This window comes from Dipodomys spectabilis, unplaced genomic scaffold (genome assembly GCF_019054845.1).
Source record: "Dipodomys spectabilis isolate Male_0828 unplaced genomic scaffold, ASM1905484v1 ptg000628l, whole genome shotgun sequence".
Classification (NCBI taxonomy): Eukaryota; Metazoa; Chordata; class Mammalia; order Rodentia; family Heteromyidae; genus Dipodomys; species Dipodomys spectabilis.
In genome coordinates, this window is record NW_024871305.1 from 983,334 (window position 1) to 1,010,328 (window position 26,995).

The 26,995-nt window shown below is 66.5% G+C and overlaps 2 protein-coding genes across 3 annotated transcripts; both read right to left on the reverse strand.

Annotated features, from left to right (window-relative positions):
* Positions 1-1,139: 1,139 nt before the first annotated feature.
* Osgin1 (oxidative stress induced growth inhibitor 1) lies at positions 1,140-26,318 on the reverse strand. The gene is made up of 8 exons (XM_042671476.1): positions 26,181-26,318; positions 23,409-23,495; positions 22,393-22,529; positions 21,705-21,896; positions 21,456-21,547; positions 19,920-20,869; positions 6,686-6,693; positions 1,140-1,154 (listed from the first exon to the last, which is right to left on the reverse strand). The coding sequence occupies exons 2-6, from the start codon at positions 23,473-23,475 to the stop codon at positions 19,927-19,929; spliced, it is 1,431 nt and encodes a 476-aa protein (XP_042527410.1). The 5' UTR covers positions 23,476-23,495; positions 26,181-26,318; the 3' UTR covers positions 1,140-1,154; positions 6,686-6,693; positions 19,920-19,926.
* Necab2 (N-terminal EF-hand calcium binding protein 2) lies at positions 1,497-19,011 on the reverse strand. 2 transcript variants are annotated; one of them, XM_042671477.1, is made up of 13 exons: positions 18,796-19,011; positions 15,855-15,879; positions 12,886-12,994; positions 12,343-12,368; positions 12,136-12,233; positions 7,117-7,253; positions 6,548-6,666; positions 6,361-6,440; positions 4,082-4,135; positions 3,544-3,656; positions 2,633-2,710; positions 1,934-2,025; positions 1,497-1,589 (listed from the first exon to the last, which is right to left on the reverse strand). In XM_042671477.1, exons 1-13 carry the CDS (start codon positions 19,009-19,011, stop codon positions 1,561-1,563), a joined length of 1,176 nt encoding a protein of 391 aa, XP_042527411.1. In that variant the 3' UTR covers positions 1,497-1,560. The 2 variants fall into 2 exon arrangements, with proteins under 2 accessions (XP_042527411.1, XP_042527412.1); XM_042671478.1 differs by lacking the exon at positions 4,082-4,135.
* Positions 26,319-26,995: the final 677 nt, after the last annotated feature.

The window sequence follows — 26,995 nt, forward strand, 5'->3', positions numbered from 1 at the left end:
CGCCGCCCAGTTCCTAAGGTCACCTTTGCGGGGCTCCCAGGTTAGGACCCCAGATTAGCTTTTGCGGCATACGCTGAGTAAGGAAGCAGGGACTGAGGCCCAAGAGCCCTGCTTTGGGGTGTTGAGCCCAGGGCTTTTGGGGTGCGGTGGACGCAAGCCAGGCTCTGAGCAAAGCACAGGACCGGGAGCCTTCGCTGCGAGCAGGACGCACCCCGGAGCTGGCTGCCCCTCAGGTGTACCCCGGACCCCAGGACCAGGAAAGCCCTGCTCCCCCTGCTTGGCCTCCTCATTTGCCCAGACGCACTGGGCTCTGTGCTCCCGTCCAAACGCCGTAAGCTGAGCGGGAGCCGCCTGGGCCACAGGTGGGCAGAAGATGGTGCCTGGCACGGGGTGGGGGAGGGGCTGGCATTCCGGACTCTTCCGCGGGATGGGTGGGGAGCCGGGCACATCTGGGACTGTACCTGGTGGGTGTCTCTCAGCTCTTCTGCACGGATGGCTCTCCCACCCCTGGCGGCCTCCCGCGTACTGTCCTGTTCCCATCCCCAGAAGAACCCACCAGCGGCCACTCCCCACACCTGGCCTCGGGTCCCGATGACCTGCTCATTGTGTCCAGAGGTGGACGGCGGACAGCCAGGCTGGGTGGACGGGCCGAGCTCCTGTGCACTTCCTTCCCCACCGCACCCCACGCGGAGGTGCCTGCGGCCAGGCGTGGCCCAGGGTGCCCGAGTGCGACCCTGAGAGGGCGCAGGACGGCTCCAATCCTCTGACAGGCACACCATGGCGGCCACACCCGTCCCATGGCCAAGTGCCATCCTGGGCAGGGGCCTTGGCTGTGATGGCGGGGGCCCTCCTGGCCAGGCAGGGGAAGGTCGCCTTTCATTGATTATTAATACTCAGCCACGACGGGCTCAAAGACTCTGGTGGTTCCGTGCAGGGGAGGGGGCTTCCTGTCAGTCCCTGCAGGGGCTTGGCCCGGCGGGGGGCCCAACCCTGACCCCCCCCCCAGCCTGGCTCTGCCCACCAAGCCTCTGCCCCTGCAGCAAACCTCTTCTGCACGCCAGGCCTGGTGATGAGAGGGAGGTGGCCGGATCTCTGCACTCCCTCCCTTCCCCCGAGTCAAAACTAAGAATGGGGACATGAGGACGTGAGGCTGGGTTGGGGACAGAAACACAGCACACACTATCCCAACCAGACTTTATTATTGGGTGCCTCTGCCTAGCACACCACTGGCGAGGGGCTCTACTGGCACCTACAGGCCCGGCCCAGGCCTAGGCCGGGCACTAGGGGGTCACACGCCTACCAGGTTCGTGGACGGTCAGCGAGGGGGAGGGGAGAAGCAGCCTGCCTGGGGGGATGGGTCCTGCTGAGAGCCAGGGGGAGGGGTGCGTCCTGCAGGCCTCCCCTCCCTGATTGGCCTCCGCTGGACCCCAGGACCCCAGCAGCCGAGGATGCTCTGCTGAGGGGGAGGGGCTGCCGCTCAGGGGGGGGGGTGTGCCAAAAAGACTGCTGTGTACCAAAGTTGCTAGAAAAGAGCGGGCGGTCTCCGGTCACAGGAAGGGGTCAATCCCGGCCCACGGTGCACCAGGCAGCTAGAGGAGAGAGGGAGGAACCCACAAGAGGGTGGGCAATGAGCAGGCCCTTCTCCTGGGGCTCCAGGGAGGGCGGCAGGCCTGCTCCTCCTCCCCATGCCCCCCCCCCTCAGCTCCGCATGCACCAGGACTGGGGAGGCGGGGCCTTCTGGACCAGGCAAAGCTGCCCACTGCCCAGCCAGGTGTCCAGGCGCACCCCCGTCCGGTGAGCTCAGCTCTCCCCTGCCCGGGTCCAGTCTGTGGAGGGCGCTCGTGGGCTCCTCTGCCCCTCTGTTGGGCAAAGGTTCTCACCGGGCGCCCAGCGGATGGGTCGTCCCTGCAGGGCTGCCTGTGGGCATCTGTACCTGGCACAGAGATCCGGGAGAGGGCCTCAGGCTGGCTCAGCGTGTCCACCTTGACGTGCCGGAACGCCTTGCACACCGGGCTCTGCAGGTGCCTGCGGCGTGGAGCAGACCGTTAGCCAGGCAGGGCCACCCCTCCAGCTCGTCCCCTCGGGGGTCAGTTCAGATGAGGACCTCACCACGGGCGTGAGCACCAGGAGGAGGCCCCGAGCCCTTCGCTGGGGGCTGCAGCCAACAGGGAATGTCCATGGGAGGTGGGGAGGGGACACAGCACCTGTGCCCACACAGGGGGGGTCAGGGGTGCTTGGTGAGCAGGGGACACCTTTGCACAGGGAGGCTGCCCACCAAGCACCGTGGCTTTCTGCCCGGCACTGGCCCACCCTGGCATGGCTGCCCTCAGGGTGGCAGGCTGAAGGTGCTCAAGGCCGAGCCAGCCCTCCACGGCGGGATGAAGAGCTCGGGAGGAGGGACGGGGCTGGCGCCTCAGTGACTCTCATCTTGGAGCCGCGCTGCTCACGCCCCACCGCTGTGGGACCTCGGCGCCCCGGGGGGCTGGCGTGGGCCAAGATGCTCGAGAGCCTGCTGCTGCTGGAGAGGCCCAGGCCGGCCAGCTTTCCAGGTGGGTGAGGGTTTTGTAACCTGGGTGCCAGACTCGTTCCTACCCTCCCTAACCAGGGTACAGGGGGGTCTTGGCTCACTCACCTCTTCCACTCCTCGTCCGTCTCCCAGAACTCGTAGATGACAAAGGTGAAGCCGTCCGACAGCTTCACGGCGGCGATGCTGCAGGGGTGGAAGCGGAGGCCTGGTCCAGGGAGGCTGCCCGGCCCAGGCCCTTGGCGGCCCTCAGACCACAGCCGCACCCCACCGCTCTCCAGTCCCCTCCCCCCACCTAAGAACTCTAAGGCCTCCTGGGAGGGCAGCAGGAGGCCTCCAGCCGCGGCTTTTCTGACTAGAGGGAGGGACAGGAGCCCCGGGAGCAGCTCCTGGCCCAAGGCTGAGGCCCTGATGCTCGTGGGGCTCAGGTTGGAATGAGAGATGATGCTGAAGATTTCAGTCATTAAAAACAACTTCCGCCTTTCCGTCCAAGCACACTGCCGCGGCTCTCCTCCTCGCTGCTGTATTCAAAGTCTCCTGGAGCCTGCCCGGCCATTAGGGGCAGGGCTGGGCCACAAGGGACCACGCAGGGCATGGAGCCCACTAATCCTATCATTAGTTCATTATGCCCAATTTAAGACTCCATGGGGAGCTGGGGCTCCTAACTCAATGAGGGATGGGGAGGGAACAGGAAGGGGACGGGCACCTGCTGCCCAGTGCAGGCTGAGGCAGGCGCTGCCGCCGCTGCTCTGGCCTTTCGCCAGCAACTGGCAAAGGTCATCACGAGCAATTGAGCTCAGCTGGTTACTGTTGCTCCCCATGGTCCTGAGCCCCGCACCCACCCCTTCCTTACCCACTCGCTGGAAGCCACACCCACTCACATGGAACCCCACCCCTGGAAGCCTCACACCTCCCCCTCCCCTCACTCACTGGAAGTCACGCCCCTCATGGAAGCCCCGCCCCTGATCACTCAGTGGAAGTCACGCCCCTCAAGGAAGCCCCGCCCCCTGCTCACTCACTGGAAGCAGCTCCCTGCTCCTGCGGTGCCCCTCAGGTACTGGCGCAGGGAGTCCAGGAAGCTGCTCAGCTGCTCAGGGCACACCACCATCTCCTGCCGGACCAGCTGCAGGTGCTGTGTGGTCAGCATGGCGGTGAGGGCGGGCACCTGTGGGCCTAGCCCTCGTCCAGCCCCCCAGGATCTCACTTCAGGGGGTCCAAGACACTGTGGTCAAAGTAAACCCGAAATGTCTGCCCCCCATTCTTTTCATCCTCACACGTGAGAACTGACCAAGGAGGACTCCATTTCTGACGGGCAATGGCCACAGCACTGCCCACCAAGCCCCAGACAGGGCTACATGGAGAGGCTACAGGGCCCCAGCTCCCAGTGGGACCCACCAGCCTGGCCTTGCCCAGCCCTATCCCCCAAGTCCTGGAGCCTCTCACCCCTGGGCCCAGTGCCCCTTCTGGGGTCTCGTGAAGGGGGTGGTGGGCATTGAACGCTCAGATCCCGAGAGTCCAGGCTCAGGGTCCGGGACGGGGCCCAGGGACCGGCCTTACCATGTTGGTGCCTTCGTCATCGGAGAGGCGCTGCTCCAGGTCAAACCAGAGGGTCTGAAATGGTGACGCCGGAGAGGGGCCTGAGACCGAGGCCGCCTCCACCCGAAGCCTCCAGGCCCCCACACAATGCACGGGAGCGCCGGACCCCAGCGCTGAGGACCTGCCCACACCGCACCGGCTCCTCAGCCCGGGCTGATCTCGCTGGGCTGGCTTCCTTCACTCGGTGCTGAGGATTCTGGATGCTGGGGCCAGGCCCAGCCACAAGGGAACGGCAGAGGCTGCGGCCCCGAGGGCCGGCTGGGCGCTCCGGAGGGCACGCAGGGAGCCCTGAGGGCTGACCCAGGATGGGGTCCACCCCGAGTGTCCTGATTGGCACACGGCATGTCCCCACTCCCTGCCGCCGCCTCTGGCCTCCCGCACCGGCAGCCGGGGAGGTGCTGAGGGAGGCGTGGGGAGGTCCTGGCCTCCCCAGCCCCGCTCAGACGGCTCCGCTCACCCCCCAGCCTCCAGGCTGGCAGCTGCCCTCCATCTGCTCCAGGAGCACGAGTGACCAGCCTGGAGCACGGGCCCAGCACCCCACGCTCACAGGCTCTGCAGGTCACAGACGCAGGTTAAGCTCAGGGCCTGGGTTTCAATCAAGTGCCTCTCTCATTAGCCTTTTCTTCCCCCCAGGTTGGTCGTGGGGCTTGAACTCTGGGCTGGGCGCTGTCCCTCAGCTCTTCAGCTCAAGGCGAGCGCTCTACCACTTGAGCCACAGCGCCACTTATGGTTTTCTGGTGGTTCACTGGAGATAAGAGTCTCACAGACTTTCCTGCCTGGGCTGGCTTTGAACGGCGATCTCCAGACCTCAGCCTCCTGAGTAGCTGGGATGACAGCGGGAGCCACCGGCACCGGCTCTCTCATCATTCTTTAATTTAGACACCGCACAGTTGCAGCCTTTGCTATTCTTTAACTTGGGCGCCCCAATAACTGCCGCCCATCCTTCACAAGGCAGACTGTCCGGCTGCACGCATACAGTGCACCGGTGTGAGGACACGGGGCCGTGGGGGGGGGTGCAGCTACACAGTCACCTCTGCCTGGCTTTGTGCAGGACACATCTGACCCTAGGCCCACAGGTAGTAGCCAAGGGTACCCCCCTCCCCCCCATGCAGGCCTGGCCGGTTCTCAGGCCTGGTCTCCGGGAGGGCAGGGGCTGTAGCCAGCCGCTCTGCCTTTTCCATGCAAGAATGAGGGATGCCCACGGGCGACCCCCCCCCCCTCCTCCCTCACCCCGAGGGGCAGAAGGGGGCTTAGGTGGGCCTTTGGGGTGACTGGCTCCAGCGTCCAGGCCTGGGCCAATCAGAGGCTATGGAGGAGGACCCCACCCATCTCCAGGATGCCCAGGTGCTCCAAGTTGCCAGCCAGCCTGGTTGTTAGGGCAACCAGGGTCTAAAAATAAGCTTCAAACAGCCTTCCTCCCTCCTCCTCCTCCCCCCCAGCCCCCACTGAGTTGTCATGACAACGGGCAGCAGGGTCCCCCGGAGCCGGAGCTGCTCTGGGCCTCGGTGCGTGGCGGTAGCGGGACCCCGCCTTGGCCTCAGCCCGGCGGGTCTCCAGCCTCCTCCCCGGGACCTGTTGCCAACCAGGGTCTCCCGTCTCTCGGGTGGAGAGTCCTTGTCTCACAAGGGACGCCCTCAGAGTGAGTCCCAAATCCTCCAGGTACTGGCGCCCTCTGGGAGGAATGTGGACAGGGCCACCCGTCCCGGGCCCCAGGGCCCGCTCTGGTAGAGGAGCACGGCAGGCAAGTGGAGCTGGTGACAGTGTCCAGTGATCTCTTCGCACGTGGCTGGCACTGACCATAACCGGACACCTGGCTCTGGGGTTAGGCCCATTGGCAAAGGGTACAATGTGCTGTCTTCTCTATCATCAGAGGAGAATCTGAGCCTCAGAGAGGGTACGTCCCCGGCCCAGGGCCACACAGCCACACAGGTGGCACCAGCGTTGGAATGCCAGCAGTGAGACACCTGAGCCCACCTGTCAGTGATCCACGGCCAGCTTTCCTTGCTTCCAACAAACAGTCCCCGTGTGAGTGCCCCACCGAGCCGGGACCCTCCCTGCGCAGCTGCCCTCCCCGCCCAGCCTCTGAATGGCGTCCTGCAGCATGGCCCTGCTGGTCCGTCACCGGCCTGCTCCCTGGCACTGCCCGAGCGCCCTCCTTACCCCACGCTGGCCCCGCATCTGCCCTCAGTCCCACCACTCGCTTCTGCCTGGGAGGAGGGCGGAATAGGGGCAGGTCCTACCTTGCTCTCCAGCCGTCCAATCAGCTCTGCCAGCCTCCCGATCTGGGCCTCCAGACCGTCCTCTTTTGGGTCCCTGGTGACTGCAAAAGAGAAACGGAGACCCTGGTTTGGGGCAGAGCCCCCAGTGTCCACCCCGCCCCAGGCCGGGCCCTGTCCCAGAACCCCTGCACCCGCGGTCCCCTCTCACCGGGCGACAGGCTCTTCCCTTGCTCTGGGGTGGCAAGCTTGTGGTTGGGGGCGTAGGGAGGAGAGGGGCCTCCAAACCAGGTCTCCATGACAACGTGGCTGGGTTTGCAGTGGTCCTGTCTGCGGCGGGAGGGGGAAGCCGCAGGCTCTCAGAGCCATTCCGCTCCAGCCTGCGTGTTCTAAGCACAGCTAGGGGCTGAAGCCAGTGCAGACCTGCACTGCCAGGCCTGCGGCGTGGGCAGCGTGGCCTCCCATGTAATAGAAGAAAAGGTGAGGTCTGTGGGGCAGGTCACGCAGCCAGCCGGGGCAGAGCCAGGCCTGAAACCCAGGGCCATCCTAGGACCCTGCGCTCTGGGCCGGTGTCTCAGAGGTGTGGCTCTAGGGCTGGGAGTTTACCAGCTTCCTCCTGGCACAGGCCAGGGACACACCAGTCCCCAGCCTCTCGGAGGCCACTGTGCTACTCTGTGCTGAGGCGGTGACTGAGACTGGTACCAGTGAGATGCCCGAGGGGAGCCCAGAGAAGAGGGGGCGATCACCCCCCCAGTGGCCCCGCAGGGCCCAGGCGCGCACCGGATCTGGCTGGTCTGCTCCTCGATGGCGTCCACGGCGCTCTCCACGGAGCTGAGCAGCGACTGGATCTGGCCGGCCGTCTCCTTCAGGAGGAAGCGGGTCACGAACTGGTCCACGCTGCTCCCTGCTTCATACACCTGTGCGGGGAGGGGGAGCGCTGGGGGGAGGCCGGAGGGGCTGGCGTTGCGTTGCACCTTGAGGGGGGACACGCTCCACACCTGGGAGATGGGGGGGCCCAGGCAGGGCCAGGAGATCGGAGTGCTCACCGCTCTGCCGCTGTGACCGCCAAGGACAAAAGGTGAGGCACAGAGCCCAGGAAGCGCTTCACACACACACACACACACACACACACACACACACACACACACACTACACTCATGGCAATGGGCCGTGATAAAGGCTGAGAACGAGCCCAGTGCCGGCGGCCCACACTTGTCATCCTAGCCACTCAGGAGGCTGAGATCTGAGGACTGAAGTTCAAAGCCAGCCGGGGCAGCAACATCGTCTCTGAGACTCTGCCCTCCAATGAACCACCAGAAAACTGGAAGTGGTGCTGTGGCTCAAGTGGTAGAGCATGTTTCTTGAGCTGAAGAGCTGAGGGACAGCGCCCAGGGTCAGAGCTCAAGCCCCACGATGAACACACACACACACACACACACACACACACACACACACACACACACACACACAGACTGAGAACAATGGGAATGGTGTGGTAGCAGTGCTGGCGGTGATGGTGTGCAGTGGTGAGGGTGGCGGTGGTGGTGGTAATTGTAGGGGTGTGGTGGTCGTGGTAATTGGTGGGGATGCGGTGGTCGTGGTAATTGTAGGGGTGCAGTGGTCATGGTAATTGGTAGGGGTGTGGTGGTGCCGGCATTGACCGGCTGTGGCTTTCTCGCTGTAGCAGTGGTAAATCAGTACAGAGAAATTGTCAAACGTGGTGCCTCCTTTTCTTCCATGGAGAATTCTTTGGGGCCTGGGCTTCATGATGACACTCAGAGAGATGACAAGAGCACCTGTGCAGCCGAGGCCAGGAAGAAAGCAGGGCATGATGCAGGGAGGAGCAGCTGGGGTGTGGGGCTGGGAGGAGGGGGAGGCGCAGCTGGGGGGTGGGGCTGGGAGGAGGGGGAGGAGCAGCTGGGGGGTGGGGCTGGGAGGAGGGGGAGGAGCAGCTGGGGTGTGGGGCTGGGAGGAGGGGGAGGAGCAGCTGGGGTGTGGGGCTGGGAGGAGGGGGAGGAGCAGCTGGGGTGTGGTGTAGGGAGGAGGGGGAGGAGCAGCTGGGGTGTGGGGCTGGGAGGAGGGGGAGGAGCAGCTGGGGTGTGGTGTAGGGAGGAGGGGGAGGAGCAGCTGGGGTGTGGGGCTGGGAGGAGGGGGAGGAGCAGCTGGGGTGTGGGGCTGGGAGGAGGGGGAGGAGCAGCTGGGGTGTGGGGCTGGGAGGAGGGGGAGGAGCAGCTGGGGTGTGGTGTAGGGAGGAGGGGGAGGAGCAGCTGGGGTGTGGGGCTGGGAGGAGGGGGAGGAGCAGCTGGGGTGTGGTGTAGGGAGGAGGGGGAGGAGCAGCTGGGGTGTGGGGCTGGGAGGAGGGGGAGGAGCAGCTGGGGTGTGGGGCTGGGAGGAGGGGGAGGAGCAGCTGGGGTGTGGGGCTGGGAGGAGGGGGAGGAGCAGCTGGGGTGTGGTGTAGGGAGGAGGAGGAGGAGCACCAGGCAAGGAGGGGCCTTAGGAATAGCAGGAGGACCAGTGTACCAGTGTGAGCAGGGCTCACAGCAGGACATTTCTCAGCTGAGCTCCCTTGCTGAGAAGCTTCTAGCAGTGGATGGTCCCCAGGGAGGGAGGAGGAAAGGCCAACAGTGGCCCCGCGGCAGGGGAGGGGCGCAGGTTGAGGTCCAGGTCTGGGCTGTTCCCGGGCTGCCTCTGCCAAGACCTGGCTTCCCACACCACCAGGCCCAGCACCCTACAGTCCTGCCCAGTCCTTGGCAGAGCGAGGGAAAACAGGGCTCATCAACCCATCCATCACTCTGCCTGGGAATTAATTAGCAATCATTGCACAATAGGAGACGCGGCTGAGGAACAGGCCGGGGTGGGGAGAGGAAGAGGAGGGGGCTGGGCGTTGGGACCGGGAAGAGCGTGGGGATGGACGTCTGGAGCGGGGTGCGGGGAGCAGGTCGCGGGTCTGTCCGCGGCAGCCCCTCGCACGGCCTTCCTCCCTCACCCTGCCACCAAGCCACCCACAGCCCAGGACCGCCCAGCGGCCACAAAGATGCAGGGCACACACTGGGCAGAAAAAAAAATAGCAAGAACAAGTGTGCGAGAAAGGTACCGAGAGGAGAAAGACGCTGACATGTTCACCGTCCCCCCAGCGCCGGCGATGGGGCCGAGCCAGCAGCAGTCAACGGCGTGCGCACAAGCGTGAGTGCTGAGGCTTGAACTCGGGGCCCGGCCCTCTTGCTCAGCCATGCCTCCTATCCAGCATTTTGCTGATGAACTGGAGGTGGAGTCTTGTGGAATTTTCTACCCAGGCTGGCTTTGAACCACCATCCTCCAGGTCTTAGCCTCCTTGGGTAGATGAGATTACAAGTAGGAGCCACAAGCACGTACTCAGGCAGGAAAGATTCTTGCAAAGAGAGGCTGTGAACAGGAGTCACAGCGACACTGGGAGTGTAGAAGTGAGGCACCAGCCACGAACTGCCGCGTCTCTGTGATGACTGCACTAAGTCAACAAGGAGTGGGAAAAGCAGCTTGAATTTCTAAAGTTCTATTATCCTGGAAGGGAAGAGGAAGCGTGTGTGTGCAGTGTGTGTGTGTTTTCTTTTTATTTTATTAGCCAGCTAGTAGTAAGGGGGTGTCGATGCTTTCTGTTAAATAAGAACGAGGGCATCTACCGTCCTAGTCACAATGAGCTGGACAGAGCAAACCAGAGAAAGGCAGGTGCCGGAGAGGAAGGGAGAGCAGCTGTGGAATCGCGGCTCAGAGCTGCAGCACAAGGTCCTGTGACCACATCTGCTCAAACAAGACCTGCAGCAGAGGTGGAACTTAAACAGCTACAGCAGAGAACGAGGCCAAGGCACCGCCGGTGAAGGCCACGAACCCCGGGCAGACCGGGAACGCTGCATCAGCTGAGACGGCAGTGCTGTAGCAACCAGCATGAGAGGCCCGGCCCGGCAGAAGGCAAATTTCTGCATCCCTAGAACTGGAGCTGCGGGGTGCTGGAGCTCACACCTGTGGTCCTCGCTCCTCAGGAGCCTGAGCGCTGAGGATCGCAGTGTGGAGACAGCCCAAGTGGGGAACTCTGTGAGACTATCTACAACGAACCACCAGAACGCCAGAAGTGGAACTGAGGCTCAGATGGTTGAGCACCAGCCTTGAGCAAAAAAAGCTCAAGGGTAGTGCCCAGGTTCTGAGTTCAAGCCCTAGTTAGTACTGGAGAGAGAGAGAGAGAGAGACAGACAGACAGACAGACAGACAGACAGACAGACAGAGAGAAAGAGAAGGAAGGAAGGAAGGAAGGAGCAGTAATACAAACAGGAACAACTTTGCCAAACGTTAAGGTCTTGCAGGAAAATGGCCAGCAAGGTGGTATGCTGCTGCCGTTGTAGCTCTCAGGAGGTTGAGAGCTGATAGAAAAGCGAGCAATCCGACCAGAGTCCAGGCAGGACAGAGCTGCCACGGAAGGGCGGTGTCGTGTCACCTTCGCCCCGGCCTGCTGCTGTCAGTCAGGTCGAGCACTGCCATGTCCCGGGCAGTTCCAACTGAAACCAAGATTCCGACTAAATCCCTGCTCAACTCCTCCTCCAAAAGTTAGGGATAGATTCTATTTTTTCAGTAGAAGAACGACTCCATGTTAGAGACACCCATTCTCTCAGAACACACTGGAAGGCACCTCACCATCTGACCCCCAAATCCTCCCATGTCAGCACCCCTGCCCCCGCCCCGGTGTGAGGAGAAAGCACTCAGCTGCCCACAAGCCCTGAGCAAGATGGCGGGAGGGATCACAGAGGCTTGCCACAGTTCACTCAATGAGAGAATCTGAAGAGAGCCCGTCTGTCGACAGCTAACCGAAAATCAGCTGATCCTTAAAAAAGGAAAAAAAGAAAAGGATCAAGGGTGTCTGAACAGATTGGCCACCTCTCCCCAGCCACCACGTCACCGGGGAAGGAAGATGCATTCCCTCAAGGGGCTGGAAGGTTCTAAACCAGGGTCTGGCGTTCGCATCGCCATGAGTGGAGGAATGCTGGTGAGGGGCTGATGTGAAAGGCAGGAGCTACCAACATCGTGATGGCCTCAAAAAACAGACCCCGAAAGGCGTTCGAAACCCCCAGTGCGCTGCCTTTCTGCAAACAAGCCAGTGGGAAAGAAACGCGGGGCAGGCCGTGGGCCACGCCCCCCACAACCTCCGCGCGTGTGCACGGGGCTCTGTGGAGGCCCAGGGCCTCTCCCTGGGCTAGGACGGCACTAACACAGGTGGCCGGTCACGCTGGGGGCCGCCTTGCTGGGACACAGCCCTCCCCCCCCAGCCCGAGCGCGCTCAGCATGCGGGACACGCCTGATCTAGAAACACCGGAGCTGGCCTGCACCTGTGCCAGGCATTCCCCGGGAGCCTAAGCACCAAAACCCCAGTCCCTCTGCCCTGCGCGGGCCGGCGCCAGACTCACGTGGCACGCCTCCCCTTCCAACGCACCCCTCCCCCGGTGGAGAAAGCAAGGCTCTGGGCTGAGGGTGGAGGCCACGCCCCCGGCATCCCCTCCCAGGCACTGCTCCCGGGTCCAGTGCCGGCTGGCCAGGCCCTTCGGGCCACTGTCCAGGGGCCCAGGCCGTCAAGGCCCCCGCCCCAGGAATGGGGCCTCATGTTGCAAACCACACCCCAACAGCCAGGGCCACTCACCAGGCTTCTCGTTCGCCTCACAGCATCTCTCAACATCCACCCTCACGACCACAAACCCAGTCCACCTGGGCCAGGAGCCCCCCCCCCAAATCCAGAACCAACTCGGGCCCTGGACCCTCATGGGCAGCGCCCATGCGACTGACCTTCTTGGTGTAGCCCATGGCCTTCAGGACAGAGTGGTTCAGGGTCTCCAGGGAGGCCAAGACATCCTCATAGTCCCCCATGTGCTCCACAAAGTAATCTGGGGAGCAGAGCAAAATGGGGGTCACAGGGGGCCCTGCTCCACCCCAGCCCTCACCCCAGTCCCACAGGGGCCCCTGTACCCCACTGCAGCCACTGCCAGCACCTACCACATAGCTCCTTGGTGTCCACATGGCTGCAAAGAGAGAGAGAGAGTTAGCAGTGGAGGTCCCCCTGGCCCTCTGGTACATGCAGCCCTGCCTGGTCAGTACCGGGTCCTCCATGCATTGTCTCCAACCCAGGCACCACTGCGGGCAGTGTGGGCCCGGCTGGGCCTGCTGAGGCCTGGGGCTCTGGGTCCTACACAGCCTTCCTCCTCTGAGCCTCTGAGTCCCTGCCCCACTACCACGCGGCAAAGCCCTCATCCTCTCTCTGAGCATGAGGACGCAGCGTGCACAGGCCCAGGGAGAGGTGGGGTGGTGGCCGGCAGGGCCACACAGGGGGTGACCCCTCGGCCCGGCCCCTCGCCCGGGAGAGCGGCTGACAGGGGACGGTGGGAGCCGGGCTCCACCACGCACATCTGGGTAAACATCTCTGCCCGAAGAAACGTGGCTTTGACTGTCCTTGGCTCAGAGGTTCCCCCCAGTCCTCGGAGGAGGAGGTTGGCCTCCGGGGCCCGCTCTGCGCTGCCCAGGCCTGGGACGCAGGCTTACTCTGTGTTGTCGGAGTCGATGGTGTGGAAGAGGTCCTCCAGCTCCTTCTCGTTGAGAACACCGTCGGCGAAGAAGAGCTGGAACTCCTCCAGGGACAGCTTCCCGTCATCTGCAGGGCAGCGGGGAGGGGAGGGGAGGGGAGGGGAGGGAAGGGAGGCAGCCCAGTCCGCACATATTCCACAAGGCCGCCCAGACCCCCGCATCTTCCCGCCACCCACCAGTTCCTGCACCTAGTAAACTCCAGCTTGGAGACTCGGGGCCTCAGCCAGCGAGTTCTCTCCCTCTCCCTCTGATAGCTAGTTCACACAACCACAGCACACACAGCAGATGCCGGCACCGGCCGGGCACCTCATCCGTTCCTGCCCCCATCACGCAGAGTCACGGCCGTTAGTAACACTCCAACCAAACCCTGCTGCCAGGGCCTACCGGCGACCCCCTCTGCTCTGGGCTCTGGGCGGCACGCAGCGCTGTACGGGGCAGCCTCAGGCCTCCCGGAGGCCGCCTCCCCGCTGCCTGCCTGAGATGCCTGGCCAGGCTTAAGCCAAGCGTGATGGAGCCCGGTGTTCGGTCCGTGCCTGGTCCTGAGGGGGCATCCCCAGCCCTCATGGGGCTGTGCCCTGGAGCCATCAGCCGCGAAGCGGGGGCCGGAGGACGTGAGCAGGGAAGTGGCCTGACACCTGCTCAAGTTTCAGCATCGTTGGAGGCGACGGTAGACAAAAGACCCCCAAATGACAGAACCCAGCTGCGGCATTTGACATCCCAAGCAGGACGCAGCCCTGTCCCCAGACCCACGGTCCTCATCGTACATGCTCACACAAGAGCGCTGCTGCCCACTTCACTGCGGCAATATGGCTGCAGAGTCTGGGGCTCCTGAGCCCCCCCCCCACCGCAGGACGGTGTGGGGAACCTTCCACCGGCCAGCTTGTGGTGGGTCCTGAGACCGCCCCACACCCACCCCTTCTGATGGGGGCCGGGGGGGGGGGCGGTAACTGTGCTGTGATTGATTAGCTGTGTCTGCCTTGGCCGGGGCAGGGGGCGCCAGCAGCAGGGCTCAGCCTTGCCTGGGCTGTCCTGGCCCCTGGGGCCCCTCCCCACACGGGGGGAACAGGCTGACGGCAGGGGGTCAGTGCCGCAGGCCCCACGTCACAAAGCCTCTGTGACTGACATTTACCGTGAACATCAAGCACAGGCCTAATGAACCCGTCTCTGCTAATGAGGCCTCTGTCATCCGCCACCGCTGCCTCGGGTCCAATTAGGTAAGGCAGGCGCCCGGCCCTGCCACCTCCGCGGCCTGCACAGGTGTCCCTGCTAATGAGCCGGAGCCCAGCCTGCCTCGGTGACCTCTCCAAGGCCCAGAGCCCCACAGCTCTGCGTCTCTGGGGGGTACCGCTACCCCCCACGCCTGCCACCTCCTGGGGTGATGGATGCCAAGCCGTGGGGCCTCTCGCTCCACGCCTCCAAGCCCAGCCCAGCCTGGGGCGCTGCTCCTGCGCTCTGCGCCCCACGGCACCCGCGTCCCGGAGGACACATCCTTCCTGTGGACGCCGGTCAGGGCTGGGGTCCAACAATCCTGTGTGTACAGGACCCATGGCCACGCCGCACACGTGGCTCCGTGCTTCCACGGCCGCCCTTTCCACAGCTTGTTTTTCACTGGGTGTGGAGTCAGGGCCCCGCCCGCACTGCGCCCCTGGGGAGCACGTTGGGGCCTCTCTCAGAGGGAGAGGGAAAGGCTGACCTGGAAGTGGTGGTTGGTGCCCCGCAGGGGCTAGTGGGAAGACAGAGGTCCAGAGGGCTTGGGGGTCACAGAGCCCCAAATGGCTGAGCCTTGTCTGGACCCCAGGCTGGGGGAGGGGCTTTCTCTCTTCCTCCTGGGACACCCTGGTGACGGCCCCCCAATGTGTCCTGGGGGGGCAGGGTGTGTAGCCTGGGGTGGGGACAGAAAGCGGCAGCCGCAATGCCCGTGTGCTCCCTGAATCCCCAGGAGCTCTCGGGTGGGGTGGGGGGTCCTCCCTGAGCGTGGGGTGGGGGGTCCTCCCTGAGCGTGGGGTGGGGGGTCCTCCCTGAGCGTGGGGTGGGGGTTGGGTGGGGTGAGGGGTCCTCCCTGAGCGTGGGGTGGGGGGTCCTCCCTGAGCGTGGGGTGGGGGTTGGGTGGGGTGAGGGGTCCTCCCTGAGCGTGGGGTGGGGGGTCCTCCCTGAGCGTGGGATGGGGGTCGGGAGGGGTGAGGGGGTCCTCCCTGAGTGTGGGATGGGTCCCCCTTGCTGCATCTTGCTCATCTCTACCCCCAGGGGCAGCTTCTGGGGCCCGTGGCCTCTCGGCCCCGGCGTAGGCCGCTGCTCCTCTGTCCACCACTGCCCATGGTGCTGACCACGCTGCGTAACCAGGCCAGGGCGGCCCTCTTGAACTCAAGCCCACAAAGACGGGGAGGGCAGGATTTGGGGGGCAGATGACACCCCATTTCCTAACCTGTCCCCCGCCCAGGCTGCACTGTCTGGCTAAACAAATATAGTGTTCCCCAACTCTCTTTAAGACTGTCCGTTGTAGGAGCTGGGAACGTGGCTCAGTGGTAGAGCACTTGCCTTGCATGCATGAGGCCCTAGGTTCGATTCCTCAGCACCACATAAGAAAAAAGAAAAAAGTTGGAAGTGGCACTGTGGCTCAAGTGGTAGAGTGTTCGCCTTGAGCTGAAGAGCTGAGGGACAGCGCCCAGGCCCAGAGTTCAAGCCCACGACCCCCCCCCCCCCCCCCAAAAAAAAAAGAGCGTCCGTTGCACACAGTGTCTTGGCTTTTCCCAAAAGCAGGAGTTATTCCCAGGCTGTCAGATAGGGAGCAGAGCCAGGACTCAGCCTGCAGGCTGGAAGCTGCCTGCATCCCCTTCCCTGCCTGACGCTTCCCCAACGCGAGGGTCAGGGCTGGGAGGGGGGGGATGGCCAGGGGGGGGAGATGGACAGCGAGGGGGGGGGGGACTCACCGTTTTTATCTGCTCGGCGGAAAATCTGCGGAGAGAAGAGGGGAATCAGCCCAGAGCGGGGGCTGGCTGCCGCCCTCAGCCAGTGGTCTCGGCTCTGACACCAAGCCCCTCTTCTCCCCACGGGGTGGTCTGGATCTGGGGGGGGGGATTGGGGGTAGGGGGGGGTGCACTAACAGGCACACACACGCCCCACACACCCTACACACCCCACACGCCCATTGCGCTTGGCTGCACACAACCACACTCAAGCCAGCACCTCGTGCGCACACTCCCGGGCTGGGCTGCCTGGGGCTTCCCCGGGAGGCGGGTCCCACCCAAGGGGTTCCCTGCCGCCCGTGTTTGTCTGGGGAGGGAGGAGGCAGCCAGGCAAGGATGTGGCTCAGCTGGCTCGCTTCCCTCAGGCGGTGGCGGACACTTGCGCCCCCCCCCCGCCCCCCGCCCCCTGCCCCGGGCCCATCAAGTCACAGCTACCTTGGAATCAGATCCCAGGAGGCTGATGCCAGCACCAGGACAATGGAGTCTGGAAGGAATCCTGGGTTTGGGGCAGCCCCACCCCTGGGAAACTGAGGCAGGGCTGGGTGTTGCTCACAGGCTCAAGGGCTTGCATACTTCCCCAGATAGCAGGGAGGTGAGCTCCCTTCTGACTGAGTCCTCGGGCTGGCCCTGAACAGTGGTCCCCACAAGAACAGCATCGGGGCCCTTCCAGCCCCTGGACTGAGCGGAACCACGGCGGCCGGGGACACCCAGGCCTGAGGGTAGACAAACGCTAGCCAGGGCCACAGCTCCAGCGCCCTCTCCCTCAGCCGCTCCCCAGAGCCAGTGGAGGTCCCTGCCCACCCACCAGCGAGGGGCCAGGGCTTCACACCCGGCGGCGGCCGCCACGCGGGCCTCCACCAGTGTGGAGTGCGCTGTGTGTGCACTGTCTGTGTGTGCCGCGTGTGTGCTGTGTGTGCAGTCTCCCTGTGTGCAGGCTGTGTGTGCACTGTCCTGTGTGTGTGCTGTGTGTGCACTGTCCTGTGTGTGTGCTGTGTGTGCACTGCCATGTGTGCACTGTCCTGTGTGTGCACTGTCCTGTGTGTGCACTGCCCTGTGTGTGCGCACCATGTACCTGCTGTGTATCCTGCTGTGTGTGCCCTGTGTGTGCACTTTTCCTGTGTGTGTGCTGTGTCCTGTTGTGTGTGACCTGTGTGTACTGTCTCGTATGCACTGTGTACTGGATGTGCGCTGTGCCCCCCGAGTGTGCACCGTGCCCATGTGTGCACCGTCCCCGTGTGTGCACCGTCCCCGTGTGTGCACCGTCCCCGAGTGTGCACCGTCCCCGTGTGTGCACCGTCCCCGTGTGTGCACCGTCCCCGAGTGTGCCCCGTCCCCGTGTGTGCACCGTCCCCGAGTGTGCACCGTCCCCGAGTGTGCACCGTCCCCGTGTGTGCACCGTCCCCGAGTGTGCACCGTCCCCGAGTGTGCACCGTCCCCGTGTGTGCACCGTCCCCGAGTGTGCACCGTCCCCGAGTGTGCACCGTCCCCGTGTGTGCACCGTCCCCGAGTGTGCACCGTCCCCGAGTGTGCACCGTCCCCGTGTGTGCACCGTCCCCGTGTGTGCACCGTCCCCGAGTGTGCACCGTCCCCGAGTGTGCACCGTGCCCATGTGTGCACTGTCCCCGTGTGTGCACTGTCCCCGAGTGTGCACCGTGCCCATGTGTGCACTGTCCTCGAGTGTGCACTGTCCTCGAGTGTGCACTGTCCCCGTGTGTGCACTGTGCCCATGTGTGCTCCGTGCCCATGTGTGCTCCGTGCCCATGTGTGCTCCGTGCCCATGTGTGCGCTGTCTCTGTGCTGTCCCCCATGTGTGTGCCATGTCCCCTGTGTGCTGTGTGTGCACTGTGCCCCTCTGTGAGTGTGCTGTGTGCTGTCCATCCGTGTGTGCGCCGTGCCCCCGTGTGTGTGCGCGCGCGCGCGTGTGCAGCCCCGCAGGCGTGGGTGTGCCCCGGCTCTGCAGGTGCGCGCCCCTGCAGTCGGGGCAGGAGGGAGAGGAGTAGGGGAAGGAGGAGGAAGGGGAGGGGGAGGAGGAGGAGGGGAATCCCGGCCTTGCTGCGGGGAGCGCACCGCCCTCCCCTGGGCCAGGGCTCGACCCGCAGCCCCCGCCCCAGAGCTGGGTGGGGCTCCCAGGTCTAGGATTGGGGTCCCGGCGGGACTCCCGGAGTCCCGCCAGCGGGGCGCGGGGGCCGGGGAATCCGGCCAGGGGTCGGCGGGGTCCCGGCTCGGTGCGGAGGAGTGGGGGCGGGAGGGGAGGAGCGAGCGGTCCTAGGGTGGGCGAAGAGGGAGGGCGCGGGGCGCGCGGCTGCGGGGCGCGGGGGTCTCTCCAAGTGCGCCGGGGAAGGGACCGGGAGGGGAGGGGGCGGCGTGGCCGGGGGCGGGAGGCCGGTCCCGGGGTCCGGGGCGGCGCGGGCGGGGTCCGTGGTCCCGGGATCCCTGGGCGGCGCGGGTCGGGGTCCGGGGGTCCGGGGAAGCGCGGGCCGGGGTCCGGGGCGGCGCGGGCGGGGTCCGGGGTCCCGGGATCCCGTGGTAGCGCGGGCCCGGGTCCGGGGGTGTCCGGGGTCCCGGGATCCCGGGGTAGCGCGGGCCCGGGTCCGGGGGGGTCCGGGGTCCCGGGATCCCGGGGTAGCGCGGGCCGGGGTCCGGGGGTCCGGGGAAGCGCGGGCCGGGGTCCCGGGGCGGCGCGGGCGGGGTCCGGGGTCCCGGGGTAGCGCGGGCCGGGGTCCGGGGGGATCTGGGGTCCCGGGGCGGCGCGGGCGGGGTCCGGGGTCCCGGGGCGGCGCGGGCGGGGTCCGGGGTCCCGGGGCGGCGCGGGCGGGGTCCGGGGTCCGGGGGGGGCGCGGGCGGGGTCCGGGGTCCCGGGGCGGCGCGGGCGGGGTCCGGGGTCGGGTCCCGGGCGCGTACTCACGTCCAGGATGACGGCGGTGCCCCCGCGCGGCGCGGCGGGCCCGGGGCCGGGGCCGGGGGCGGCGGGGCCGGCGGGCGGCGGCGGCGGCGCCCGGCTGTCGCCCATCCTGGCGCCCACCCAGCGCAGCAGCCCGCCCAGCGCGCGGCCCTGCGGCGGCGGCTCCCGGAGCAGCCGGTGCGCGCCGGCCCTGCACAGGCGCGCCGCCCGCTCGCACATCGCGCCGCCGCCGCCGCCCGGACGCCCGCCGACCCCCGCCGCCCGCGCTCCCGCCGCCCCCTCCCCGGCGCCGCCTCCCGCCTCGGCCCGCCCGCGGACACCGCGGGGACGGACCCCGAGCCACGTGCGCGCCCGCCCGCCGCGGGGCGCCGCCGCCCCCCCCCCCCCCCGGGACGCGGCCTGCGGACCCGGCCGGGCCGCGGGGGGGCGGGGCGGAGGGCGACTCCGCCCCCGGCCCGAGGACCCCCCCCCCCCGCCCTCCCCCGGCACCCGGCGAGCAGGGGCAGCGAGGAGGAGCACCCGCCGGGCTGGGCTCCGGGGAGGGGCCGCCCTGGGCCCCGGGCTCCCTGCCAAGAGGCGGAGCCAGGCCAGGGACGACCCCCAGGACGCGGAGAAACGGGGGGAGGCCGAGCCGAGGAGCGCGAGGAGCCGGCGGGGGAGGGGCCCTGGGCCAGACACCTGTGCCCGGCGCAAAGGCCCTGCGGCCGGCACGGGTGGGGGGCCGGGGATCGAGCGAGGGGAAGCTGGTGGAGTGGCCGGAGGGCCCCGAGCCCCCCTCCCCTGACCCCCCCCCCCAGCCCGCCTCCCCGCGCGCACACGCAGACCTCAGGCACCGGTGGAGACGAACACTGGCTTTATTGGGGCCTGTTCCTAGGAGCGGGCTCCAGGCCTCCCCATGGGCGTCCAGCTGGTCTGGTGACCCCCGCCCGTTCGGCCGCCTGGCCGCAGCCCCGCCGCCGCCGCCTCGCCCGCCTGGGGTCTCGATCGGCCGGGCGCGGCGCGGGGCGGGCGGCGCCCTTCTCCCGCCAGGAGCGGCCTCCCCGCAGGCGCCCCGCCGGCGCCCGCTCGCGCAGGCCGGCGCTCCTCCCCCGTCAGAGCCCGGGCGTCAGGACATGCGGCGGGCGGCGCGGGGCGCTAGGGCGGCTTGCGGGGCGCCTTCCTCAGCAGGGAGCTGGCCGCCGCCAGGGCCCCGCCCTGCACGAACCGCACGAAGTTGTCCCCGGCCAGGGGCCCGAGCGCGTACAGGCCCTCCTGCTGGGCGCTCTGGTAGGTGTAGGGGTCCACGTCGATGGGGTTCCTCTTGGCGCTCGGGGGCTGCGTGGGGTCCACGGTGAGGTCGGCGCCCGCCCCGGGGAGGAAGGAGAGGTCGGGGTGCGAGCCGATGAGGACCAGCACCAGGGAGGTGCTGAACACCTGCTGGCCGCCCCGCGGGTCCCGGAACACGGCCTGGCCGCCCTCCTTGAAGAGCAGCGGCCGGTGCTCGGGGAGGCTGCGGTAGCCCTGGTAGGGGCTGGGGGACAGGATGGACTGCTCGCGCATCATCTGGTGCACCTTGTGGTACTCGGGGTACAGCATCCTGGGCAGCTGGTTGAACACCAGGCCCGGGTCCTCCACGGGCCGGCGGAAGGCGTGGATCACCGGGATGTTGTAGTGGCGCGCGTAGAGCACCGCGTCGGCCGCCGACAGCCCCGCGCCCACGATGAGGATGGGGTCCGAGGCGGGGGTCACGGCGCCCGCCCGCACGGCCGCCTCCAGGGCCGACAGCTCGTGGTGGACGAAGGGCAGGGCCTCCCCGGGGATGGCCAGCCGGGCCGGGCTGTCGAAGGTGCCCGTGGCCAGCACCACGTTGTGGGCCCACAGCGCGAAGGGCCGCCGGGGCCGGTCCTCGGCCGCCAGGAAGCCGCTCACGCGGAAGAGGGGGCCGGGGGCGGCCGGGCTGCCCGGCTCGGGCCCCTCCCACTCCACCGCCGTGACCTCCGCGCCTGACACGAAGCGGGGGCCCAGGCCCTTCCTGGTCACGTAGTCCTGGTAGTAGTGCGCCATGTCCCCCGCCGTGGCCCGGCTGTTGCGAAGGCCCCTGGGGGAGGGCGGGGGGGGGGGGGGTCAGCAGGGCCCCCGGGGACCTGCGGGCCAGCCCCACAGAGCCTCCGTCCCCCCCACCCCACGTGTAATGAGTCCGCAGGACGGCTGGGGCGGCTCCTCCGCCGGGAACCCCCAACGCCCGTGCCTCAGTATCCCCACTTGTGAGTGGCCCGGCGGGCACCTCACCACCGACCACCACGCTATGAACCTCAGGGGTCAAAGGGGTCTGGGGAGGCCCTGGGTGTCCGAGACATGTGTCCTCAGCCACCAGCTCTGCTACCACTGTGTTTCCACGGGACAGTGAGCTGAGATCTCCCACTGGAGAGCTTCGGCGGGCCCGGGGTCGGCCCGGGGTCTGCTGTCCCCCTCGGGGCAGAGTCCCCGCCAGCCAGAGCATTCCGCGTTCCATTCCCGTGCTCCCCAGGGACCAGTATGAGGCCCAGTAAGAGAAGGGCTGCAAACGCCGCTGCCCACCTGCCCCTCCTGTGGGCCTGGGCCAGTCCTGTCCCTCCTCGAGCCTCAGTTTCCCCTTCTGCAGGGGGGAGGAGGAGTGGGCAGATGGGTCTGCAGGGCGGCCTCACCTGCGTTTCTTCAGGATCCAGTCCTTGACGTCCAGGTCCGGCAGCCCCATCCACTGGCCCTGGCTCAGGGTCACCATGGAGCCCTCGATGGACTGCGTGGAGAGGCGCTGTGAGGGCCAAGCCGGGCCGCGCCTCCCGCACCCCTTCCCAAGCCCGGGGAGCAGGGGGGTGGGAGTAGCGGGGGGACGGGGAGGGAGGAGAGGAGGGCGGAAGGTAGGGAGCAGGCTGACCCCTCCCTGCCCCACTCACATGCCAGGCCCCCCCGGGCGGGTTACGGCCCAGGACCAGGTGGGGGACCGCCCGCTCCTTCTGCAGTCTCCAGGTGAGGACGGAGTCTGCGTTGCCCCCGAAGTCCGTGTCTGGTCGCAGGAGGGCATCAAAAAGCAGGGCCACGGGGCTCTGGCTGCGGCCCTCAAGGCCTTCAGACAGGTACTCCAGGTCCTGGGGAGGTGGGAGGGTCAGTGGGGTCACTGCAGGGGGCAGAGTCCTGAACCGAGGGCCTGGGGGCGGGCCCTGGGGGTCATCCCTAGGGGGTCTGGGGGCGGGGCCTGGGGGCCATCCCTGGTGGAGGCCCTCCAGGAGCCCCCAGGGCCCCAGAGCACAGGCCCAGCAGACGGCTTCAAAGGGACTTGGGCACTCCCGGTCCTACTTTGTCCTTGTCCCCAGCTTGGGGGCAGAAGGGGGCGGGGAGGGATGCTGCCCAAGAGGCCGAGGTGAGGCGGGCGGCTGGACGGAGTCCTGGAACGTCCATCCCTGCGGGCAGCGGGGCCCCGCCTCCCTGGTCCTTGTGGGTGTGGGAAAACAACCCTGACTTCACTTCTCTCCCTGTCTGTACGCGGCCGTTGGGGGCCCCTGGGAACGAAAGCCCTGGGGGGCTTTTTGAGGGTGGGGTGCCTGCTTCCTTCTGCCCCACCTCCAGCCACACGGGACTGGTTACCTGGTCCAGGATGGAGACGCCCGGAGCCTCGGCGAGCTTCCTCTGCAGCAGGGGGTGCGGGTGGACGGCGTCGGGCCTGGCGTAGGGCGTGTGTCCCGAGAGCAGGTAGGACAGGCAGATGCCTGAGGGGCCGTTGCCTGAGGGGACAGGGAGGGTCAGGGGGAGCCGAGTGCGGGGGGCGCCTGGGCCGGAGGTGGGCCGGGCGTTCATCTCCACGCTTCGTACAGGAAAATAAAACATCGAAGCCTTTTCTGTGCCCAGCAGCGTGTGCAATAAGCAGCAGAGCAGAAGTGCCGAGTGCAGGGGCTGCGTGAGACCCCAACAGCACGGTGCGGGGGAGGGGAGGGGAGATGCTGTCCTTCCTCCCCATACGAAAGAGACACACCGTTCTTTTTCTCCGACTGAAGCGTAGGGGCACAGAGCAGGCAGGAACGGGCCTGCGGTCACTCAGCTGGCACCCAGCGCGCCGGGCCTGGCGTCCTGAGGCCTGCCTGGTCACGTGGGTGGGTAGCTGCTTCGGGGCTGCAGGGAGGGGCGTGGGGGGGGCGGGCGAGGCTGGGGTTTCTGAGCTGCCTCGGTGGCACCCTCATCTGGGCCATGCATGGGCCCCGCAGCCTTTTTCTAACCGCTCCCTTCTCGTCACACCCAGGACCTCAGCCACTTGTAGACTGGGGTAAGGAAAATCCCCAGCACCCTTTGGCTCCCGGTGGGAAGTGCCGATGCTTGCATTCTGCCAGTGGCTGAGCCCCACAGGAACCGAGGACCCCGCGTGGGTAGCACGGCCAAGTCCAGGGTGATGGTGGGGCCCGGAGCGGGTGGGAGCCGGGCCTGCTCCTGGGGATCCCTAGGTCCTGTGTCAGCCTCCTTCCTCGGGAGGACAGAATGGAACCGCTAAGCATGACGCCAGCCACACGGTCAGTGCCACACACGTGCCAAGGGGCCAGGCCTGGCTTTGCCCAGCGCTGACCTCAGGTGCCAGAGGGCACTCTCCCCCCCCCCCCCGACGTGGCACTCACCGATGATGATGACCGGGAGAGGTGCTGAGCTGCTGGTGCCCAGGTGAACCTTTCTCTGAGCGCTCATGGTAGGGCCTGGAAGCTGGCCTGGGGGTGGGGAGGGGGAAGAGGGGAGAATGGCCCCTGGGTGAGACCTGTAGCCCACCACCATGTGCCCCTTCCCATGTCCCCATCTCCCGTCCCTGTCCCTCATGCCCCACAGGCAGGCGGCCTCCCTTCCCTCCACCTGCAGCTCTGTCTTCACACCTCCACCTCTGTGGGGGACAACCACCCACACCTATCGTGTCTCCCCCAGGATGCCTGCTCGGCCCAGCCAGGAGCCAGGCCTCCGGCGGGATCAGCTGACAGGCTCTGGTCTGAGCCGCAGAAATGAGAGTTCCAGCTGGGAGGCTGTTGAGGGGCACGGGGTGTGTGTGGCATTTGAGGGCACTCATCCCCTGCACAGGCTGGGGCTAGAGCAGGAACTCAACCCCCCAGGGCAGCCTGGGGCTGCTTCGGGAGATGGCCAGGAAACCTGTGGTCGCTGGAGCACGCGCGACCCCTGCTGGCCACAGGGACAAATCACTCAAAGTGACCCAAACAGGCAGAGTGGCCTGTGCCCAGCGGCTTCAGGCCACTGTCCCCCATCTCCAGACACCAAGCCCAGCTGCTGCCTCACCCACCAGCCACGGACACAGCCCCAGGAGAGCACTGCACGTGCGGGGAGGGCCACAGCACTAGCGCGTGCCATGAGCGGGGCGCTGTGCCTGTTTTTCTCCTGAACCCGTACAGACACAGACAGCCTGATCCCCAGGGTTGGCCACGTGGAGGGTAGCTCTGCTTCAGTCACCACGCCACTGGACTGTCCCCTCCAGGGCTCACCCCACACACACACGTGAGGGGAGAGGGGTGGATGCGGGGGCCACAGTCTCCAGAACTTTCCAGAAGCCTCTAGAAGTGGGCCTTCCTACAAACCCTTCCCAAGTCCACAGAACCAGCTGGAGCCAGTTGTGGCCTCTGACGTATGCAGGGGACTCGGTGTCCACCAGCCGGCAGGTCTGGCCGTCGGGACAGGCAAGAGAGCCTGGGTGTTGCCCCCTGGTGGCCGGCACGATGACCGCGGGCAGTAGTCCCGAGGGGCAGGGGCTGCAGAAAGGAGTCCAGCCCCCCCCCCCCCCCCCCCCCCCCCCGTGCCCGCGGTCCAGAGGGCTTTGAACAGCTCTTCACAGCTTGCAAGGGCTTTGCCTTAGCAGTCTCCTGAGCCAGCTGGATCTGAGTCAGGCTGCCTTGTTCCAGAGCCTTCTATGCTCCTCCCCCCAAAGTAAAACAGGTCCTGTCAGGGATGCCGCAGCCGGGCTAAACGTGCAGCACATCGTGTGTGTGTGTGTGTGTGTGTGTGTGTGTGTGTGTGTGTGTGTGTGTGTGTGTGTGTGTGTGTGCGCGCGCGCGCAGACATGTACATGTATGTGCATGTACACACACGCTTTACTGCCCAGTCCAGGGCTGGCCGGAGGGGGGGAGACCGCAAGCACATGGTAGCCATGAGGTGCTAGCCGGAGGGAGGGTTTGTCACCAGCTCCAGACGCCGATGTCCCCAAGGCCTGGGTGGCCAGGGCTGAGCTGTCAGAGCGCCCTTGCCTGCCTACCGCAGGTCCCTGGACCAGCAGCCAGGGAGGGCCTGGCTTTGGTCTTTGTCCTGTGTCATTTCTATTTAACCCCTATGTCTCAGAGGAGGAAACTGAGGCTGGGGGGCGGGAAGACCGCACTCCAGTGGGGACCCCAGTGAGATGATACCTCCATGGTCTGAGCCTTCAGGCTCAAACCCCCATCAGATGAGTGTGCCGCCCTGGCCGCAGAGGCGGGTCGGGGCTGGTGGCTCGTCCCTGGGCAGGGCAGGGGACACGCCGCTTCCTGCCGGCGCTGTGCGCAGTCTGGTTCCTCCTGACCCCCGAGGGAACCCCCAGATGCCCGAACAGAAGCTTCTGGATGCCACACACGTGAGGTTAGGCCGGACCCCAGAGGACTCTTGTGAGCTTTCCTCCTTGGCCTTGGATGAACCCGCCACCCTGAAAGCCTGCGCGCCGCTCCCCCTCGCCCCCTCCTCGGCTGCTCCGCGTGGGGAAGCTGGGACCATCCACTGTGGCGCTGGCTTGAACGCCCCTCTGCTTGGCAGGCGTTGAGGGAAATGCTAACCTTACACGCTGCGGGCTCGCTGGCCACCACGCACACACCATGTGGCTGTTTATTGGGCTCTTCTGGTGGCCTTTTGCCCCTTTGACCTAAGACCCCCGGAACGCTGGGTTTTCTTGTCTCCGTGGGACAAAACCCCATCCACATGCACCATCCGGTCCAGCCCTGGGTCAAGGCGCAGGTCACCAGCCCTGACCGAGCACCTGAGGGCCTGGGGCATGAGGAAGTGCCACCTGCCATTACTCACCTGCGTGAACTCTTACCCAGCTGCCTGCTCTGGAGCCCAGGGCTCAGGCAGCTGCCCCGGCGGAGGCCCCACCCCTCTTCCCAGCATCCCTCTGGGGAGGAGCTGAATGAGGGACCCCCGTGGTGAGCAGGGAGGTGGTGCGGGGGGGGAAAGCACCTGACCCCGCCTCCTCTTTCCTGCCTGCAGCAGCTGGGGGCTGGCCGGTGCCGGCCGGGGGACCCAGATGTCCCTGGTGGGCCTGCGCTGGCCTCTGCGCAGGGACGGAGGGGGGACTGCTGCTGTCCGCCTTGGACGCCACGCCAGTCCTGCTGGCCGGGCCACGGTCCCCGCGCCCACAGCCCGGCCCAGACACTCACCTGTCGGGCAGTGGGTGGAGAGGGACAGGACCCGGGCTGGACGGGCACTTGCAGAGCCGGGGTCGGGGTACCTGCTGCGGGAGGAGGCGCAGGATGCCCCTCGGCGGCGTGGGATCCCAGAGGCCGGGAGAGGCCAGGAAGCTGGGGTATTTCAGGGAAGGCGGCGCGGCGGTGGGCGGGGCCAGGGAACTTTCATAAGCGTGAGTCAGCAGGGGCCCCTGGGTGAGTGAACTTGCCCCTGGGTCCTCTTAAAGGGCCCCTGCTGGACTACCGCCAGGGGGCACTGGCCCTCCTTCCAGCCCATCTCCCCGCCAGTCAGCCCCTACCCTGGGGCTGGGACCCTGAAGGAGGAACCAGTGACCCCAAAAGAGCCAGTCTGGCGCAGACCCTAAGGGACTCTAAGGGACTTGAGAGTCCCTTAGGAGTCAAGAGCTGGAAGTTGGGGGGGTCCTCGGCTGCCTCCTCCCACCACCCACTTCCAGCCTCTGGAGAGAACACCAACAGGCACCAACCCATGGCAGGAGATCCCAGCTCTTGGCTTCCTGGCTGGAAGCTCAGGACCTGCGTCTCCCCATCCAGACAACGGGGCTGGAGGGGGGTGAGGGTGGAGGGGGGGCACAGATGCCTGTTCCTCCTCCTCGGGCATGCTGGATCATGTTCTCATCCCTGCCCTCACGGGCATGGTTTGCATGGGGAGATGTGGGGGTGTCTGTTGAATTCTGGGACCAGAACCACACTGAGCACATAGTAGGTGCTCCATGTTTGCTGGACACGGGGAGGGGCCTCCAGTCCTTTGTACCATTCTCTGTGGTGGC

Bases quoted from the DNA above. Each gene is read 5' to 3' on its own strand.
- Osgin1 (XM_042671476.1), bottom strand. From the start codon at position 23,475: ATGAGCGCTCAGAGAAAGGTTCACCTGGGCACCAGCAGCTCAGCACCT. The intron at 21,897-22,392 runs GTAACCAGTCCC...CCACCTCCCCAG, and splicing joins GCGTCTCCATCCTGGACCAG to GACCTGGAGTACCTGTCTGA. The intron at 21,548-21,704 runs GTGAGTGGGGCA...CTCTCCACGCAG, and splicing joins CGCCCGGGGGGGCCTGGCAT to TCCATCGAGGGCTCCATGGT.
- Necab2 (XM_042671477.1), bottom strand. From the start codon at position 19,011: ATGTGCGAGCGGGCGGCGCGCCTGTGCAGGGCCGGCGCGCACCGGCTG. The intron at 15,880-18,795 runs GTGAGTACGCGC...TTCTCTCCGCAG, and splicing joins GCACCGCCGTCATCCTGGAC to ATTTTCCGCCGAGCAGATAA. The intron at 1,590-1,933 runs GTACAGATGCCC...TCTCTCCTCTAG, and splicing joins CTCCCGGATCTCTGTGCCAG to CTGCCTGGTGCACCGTGGGC.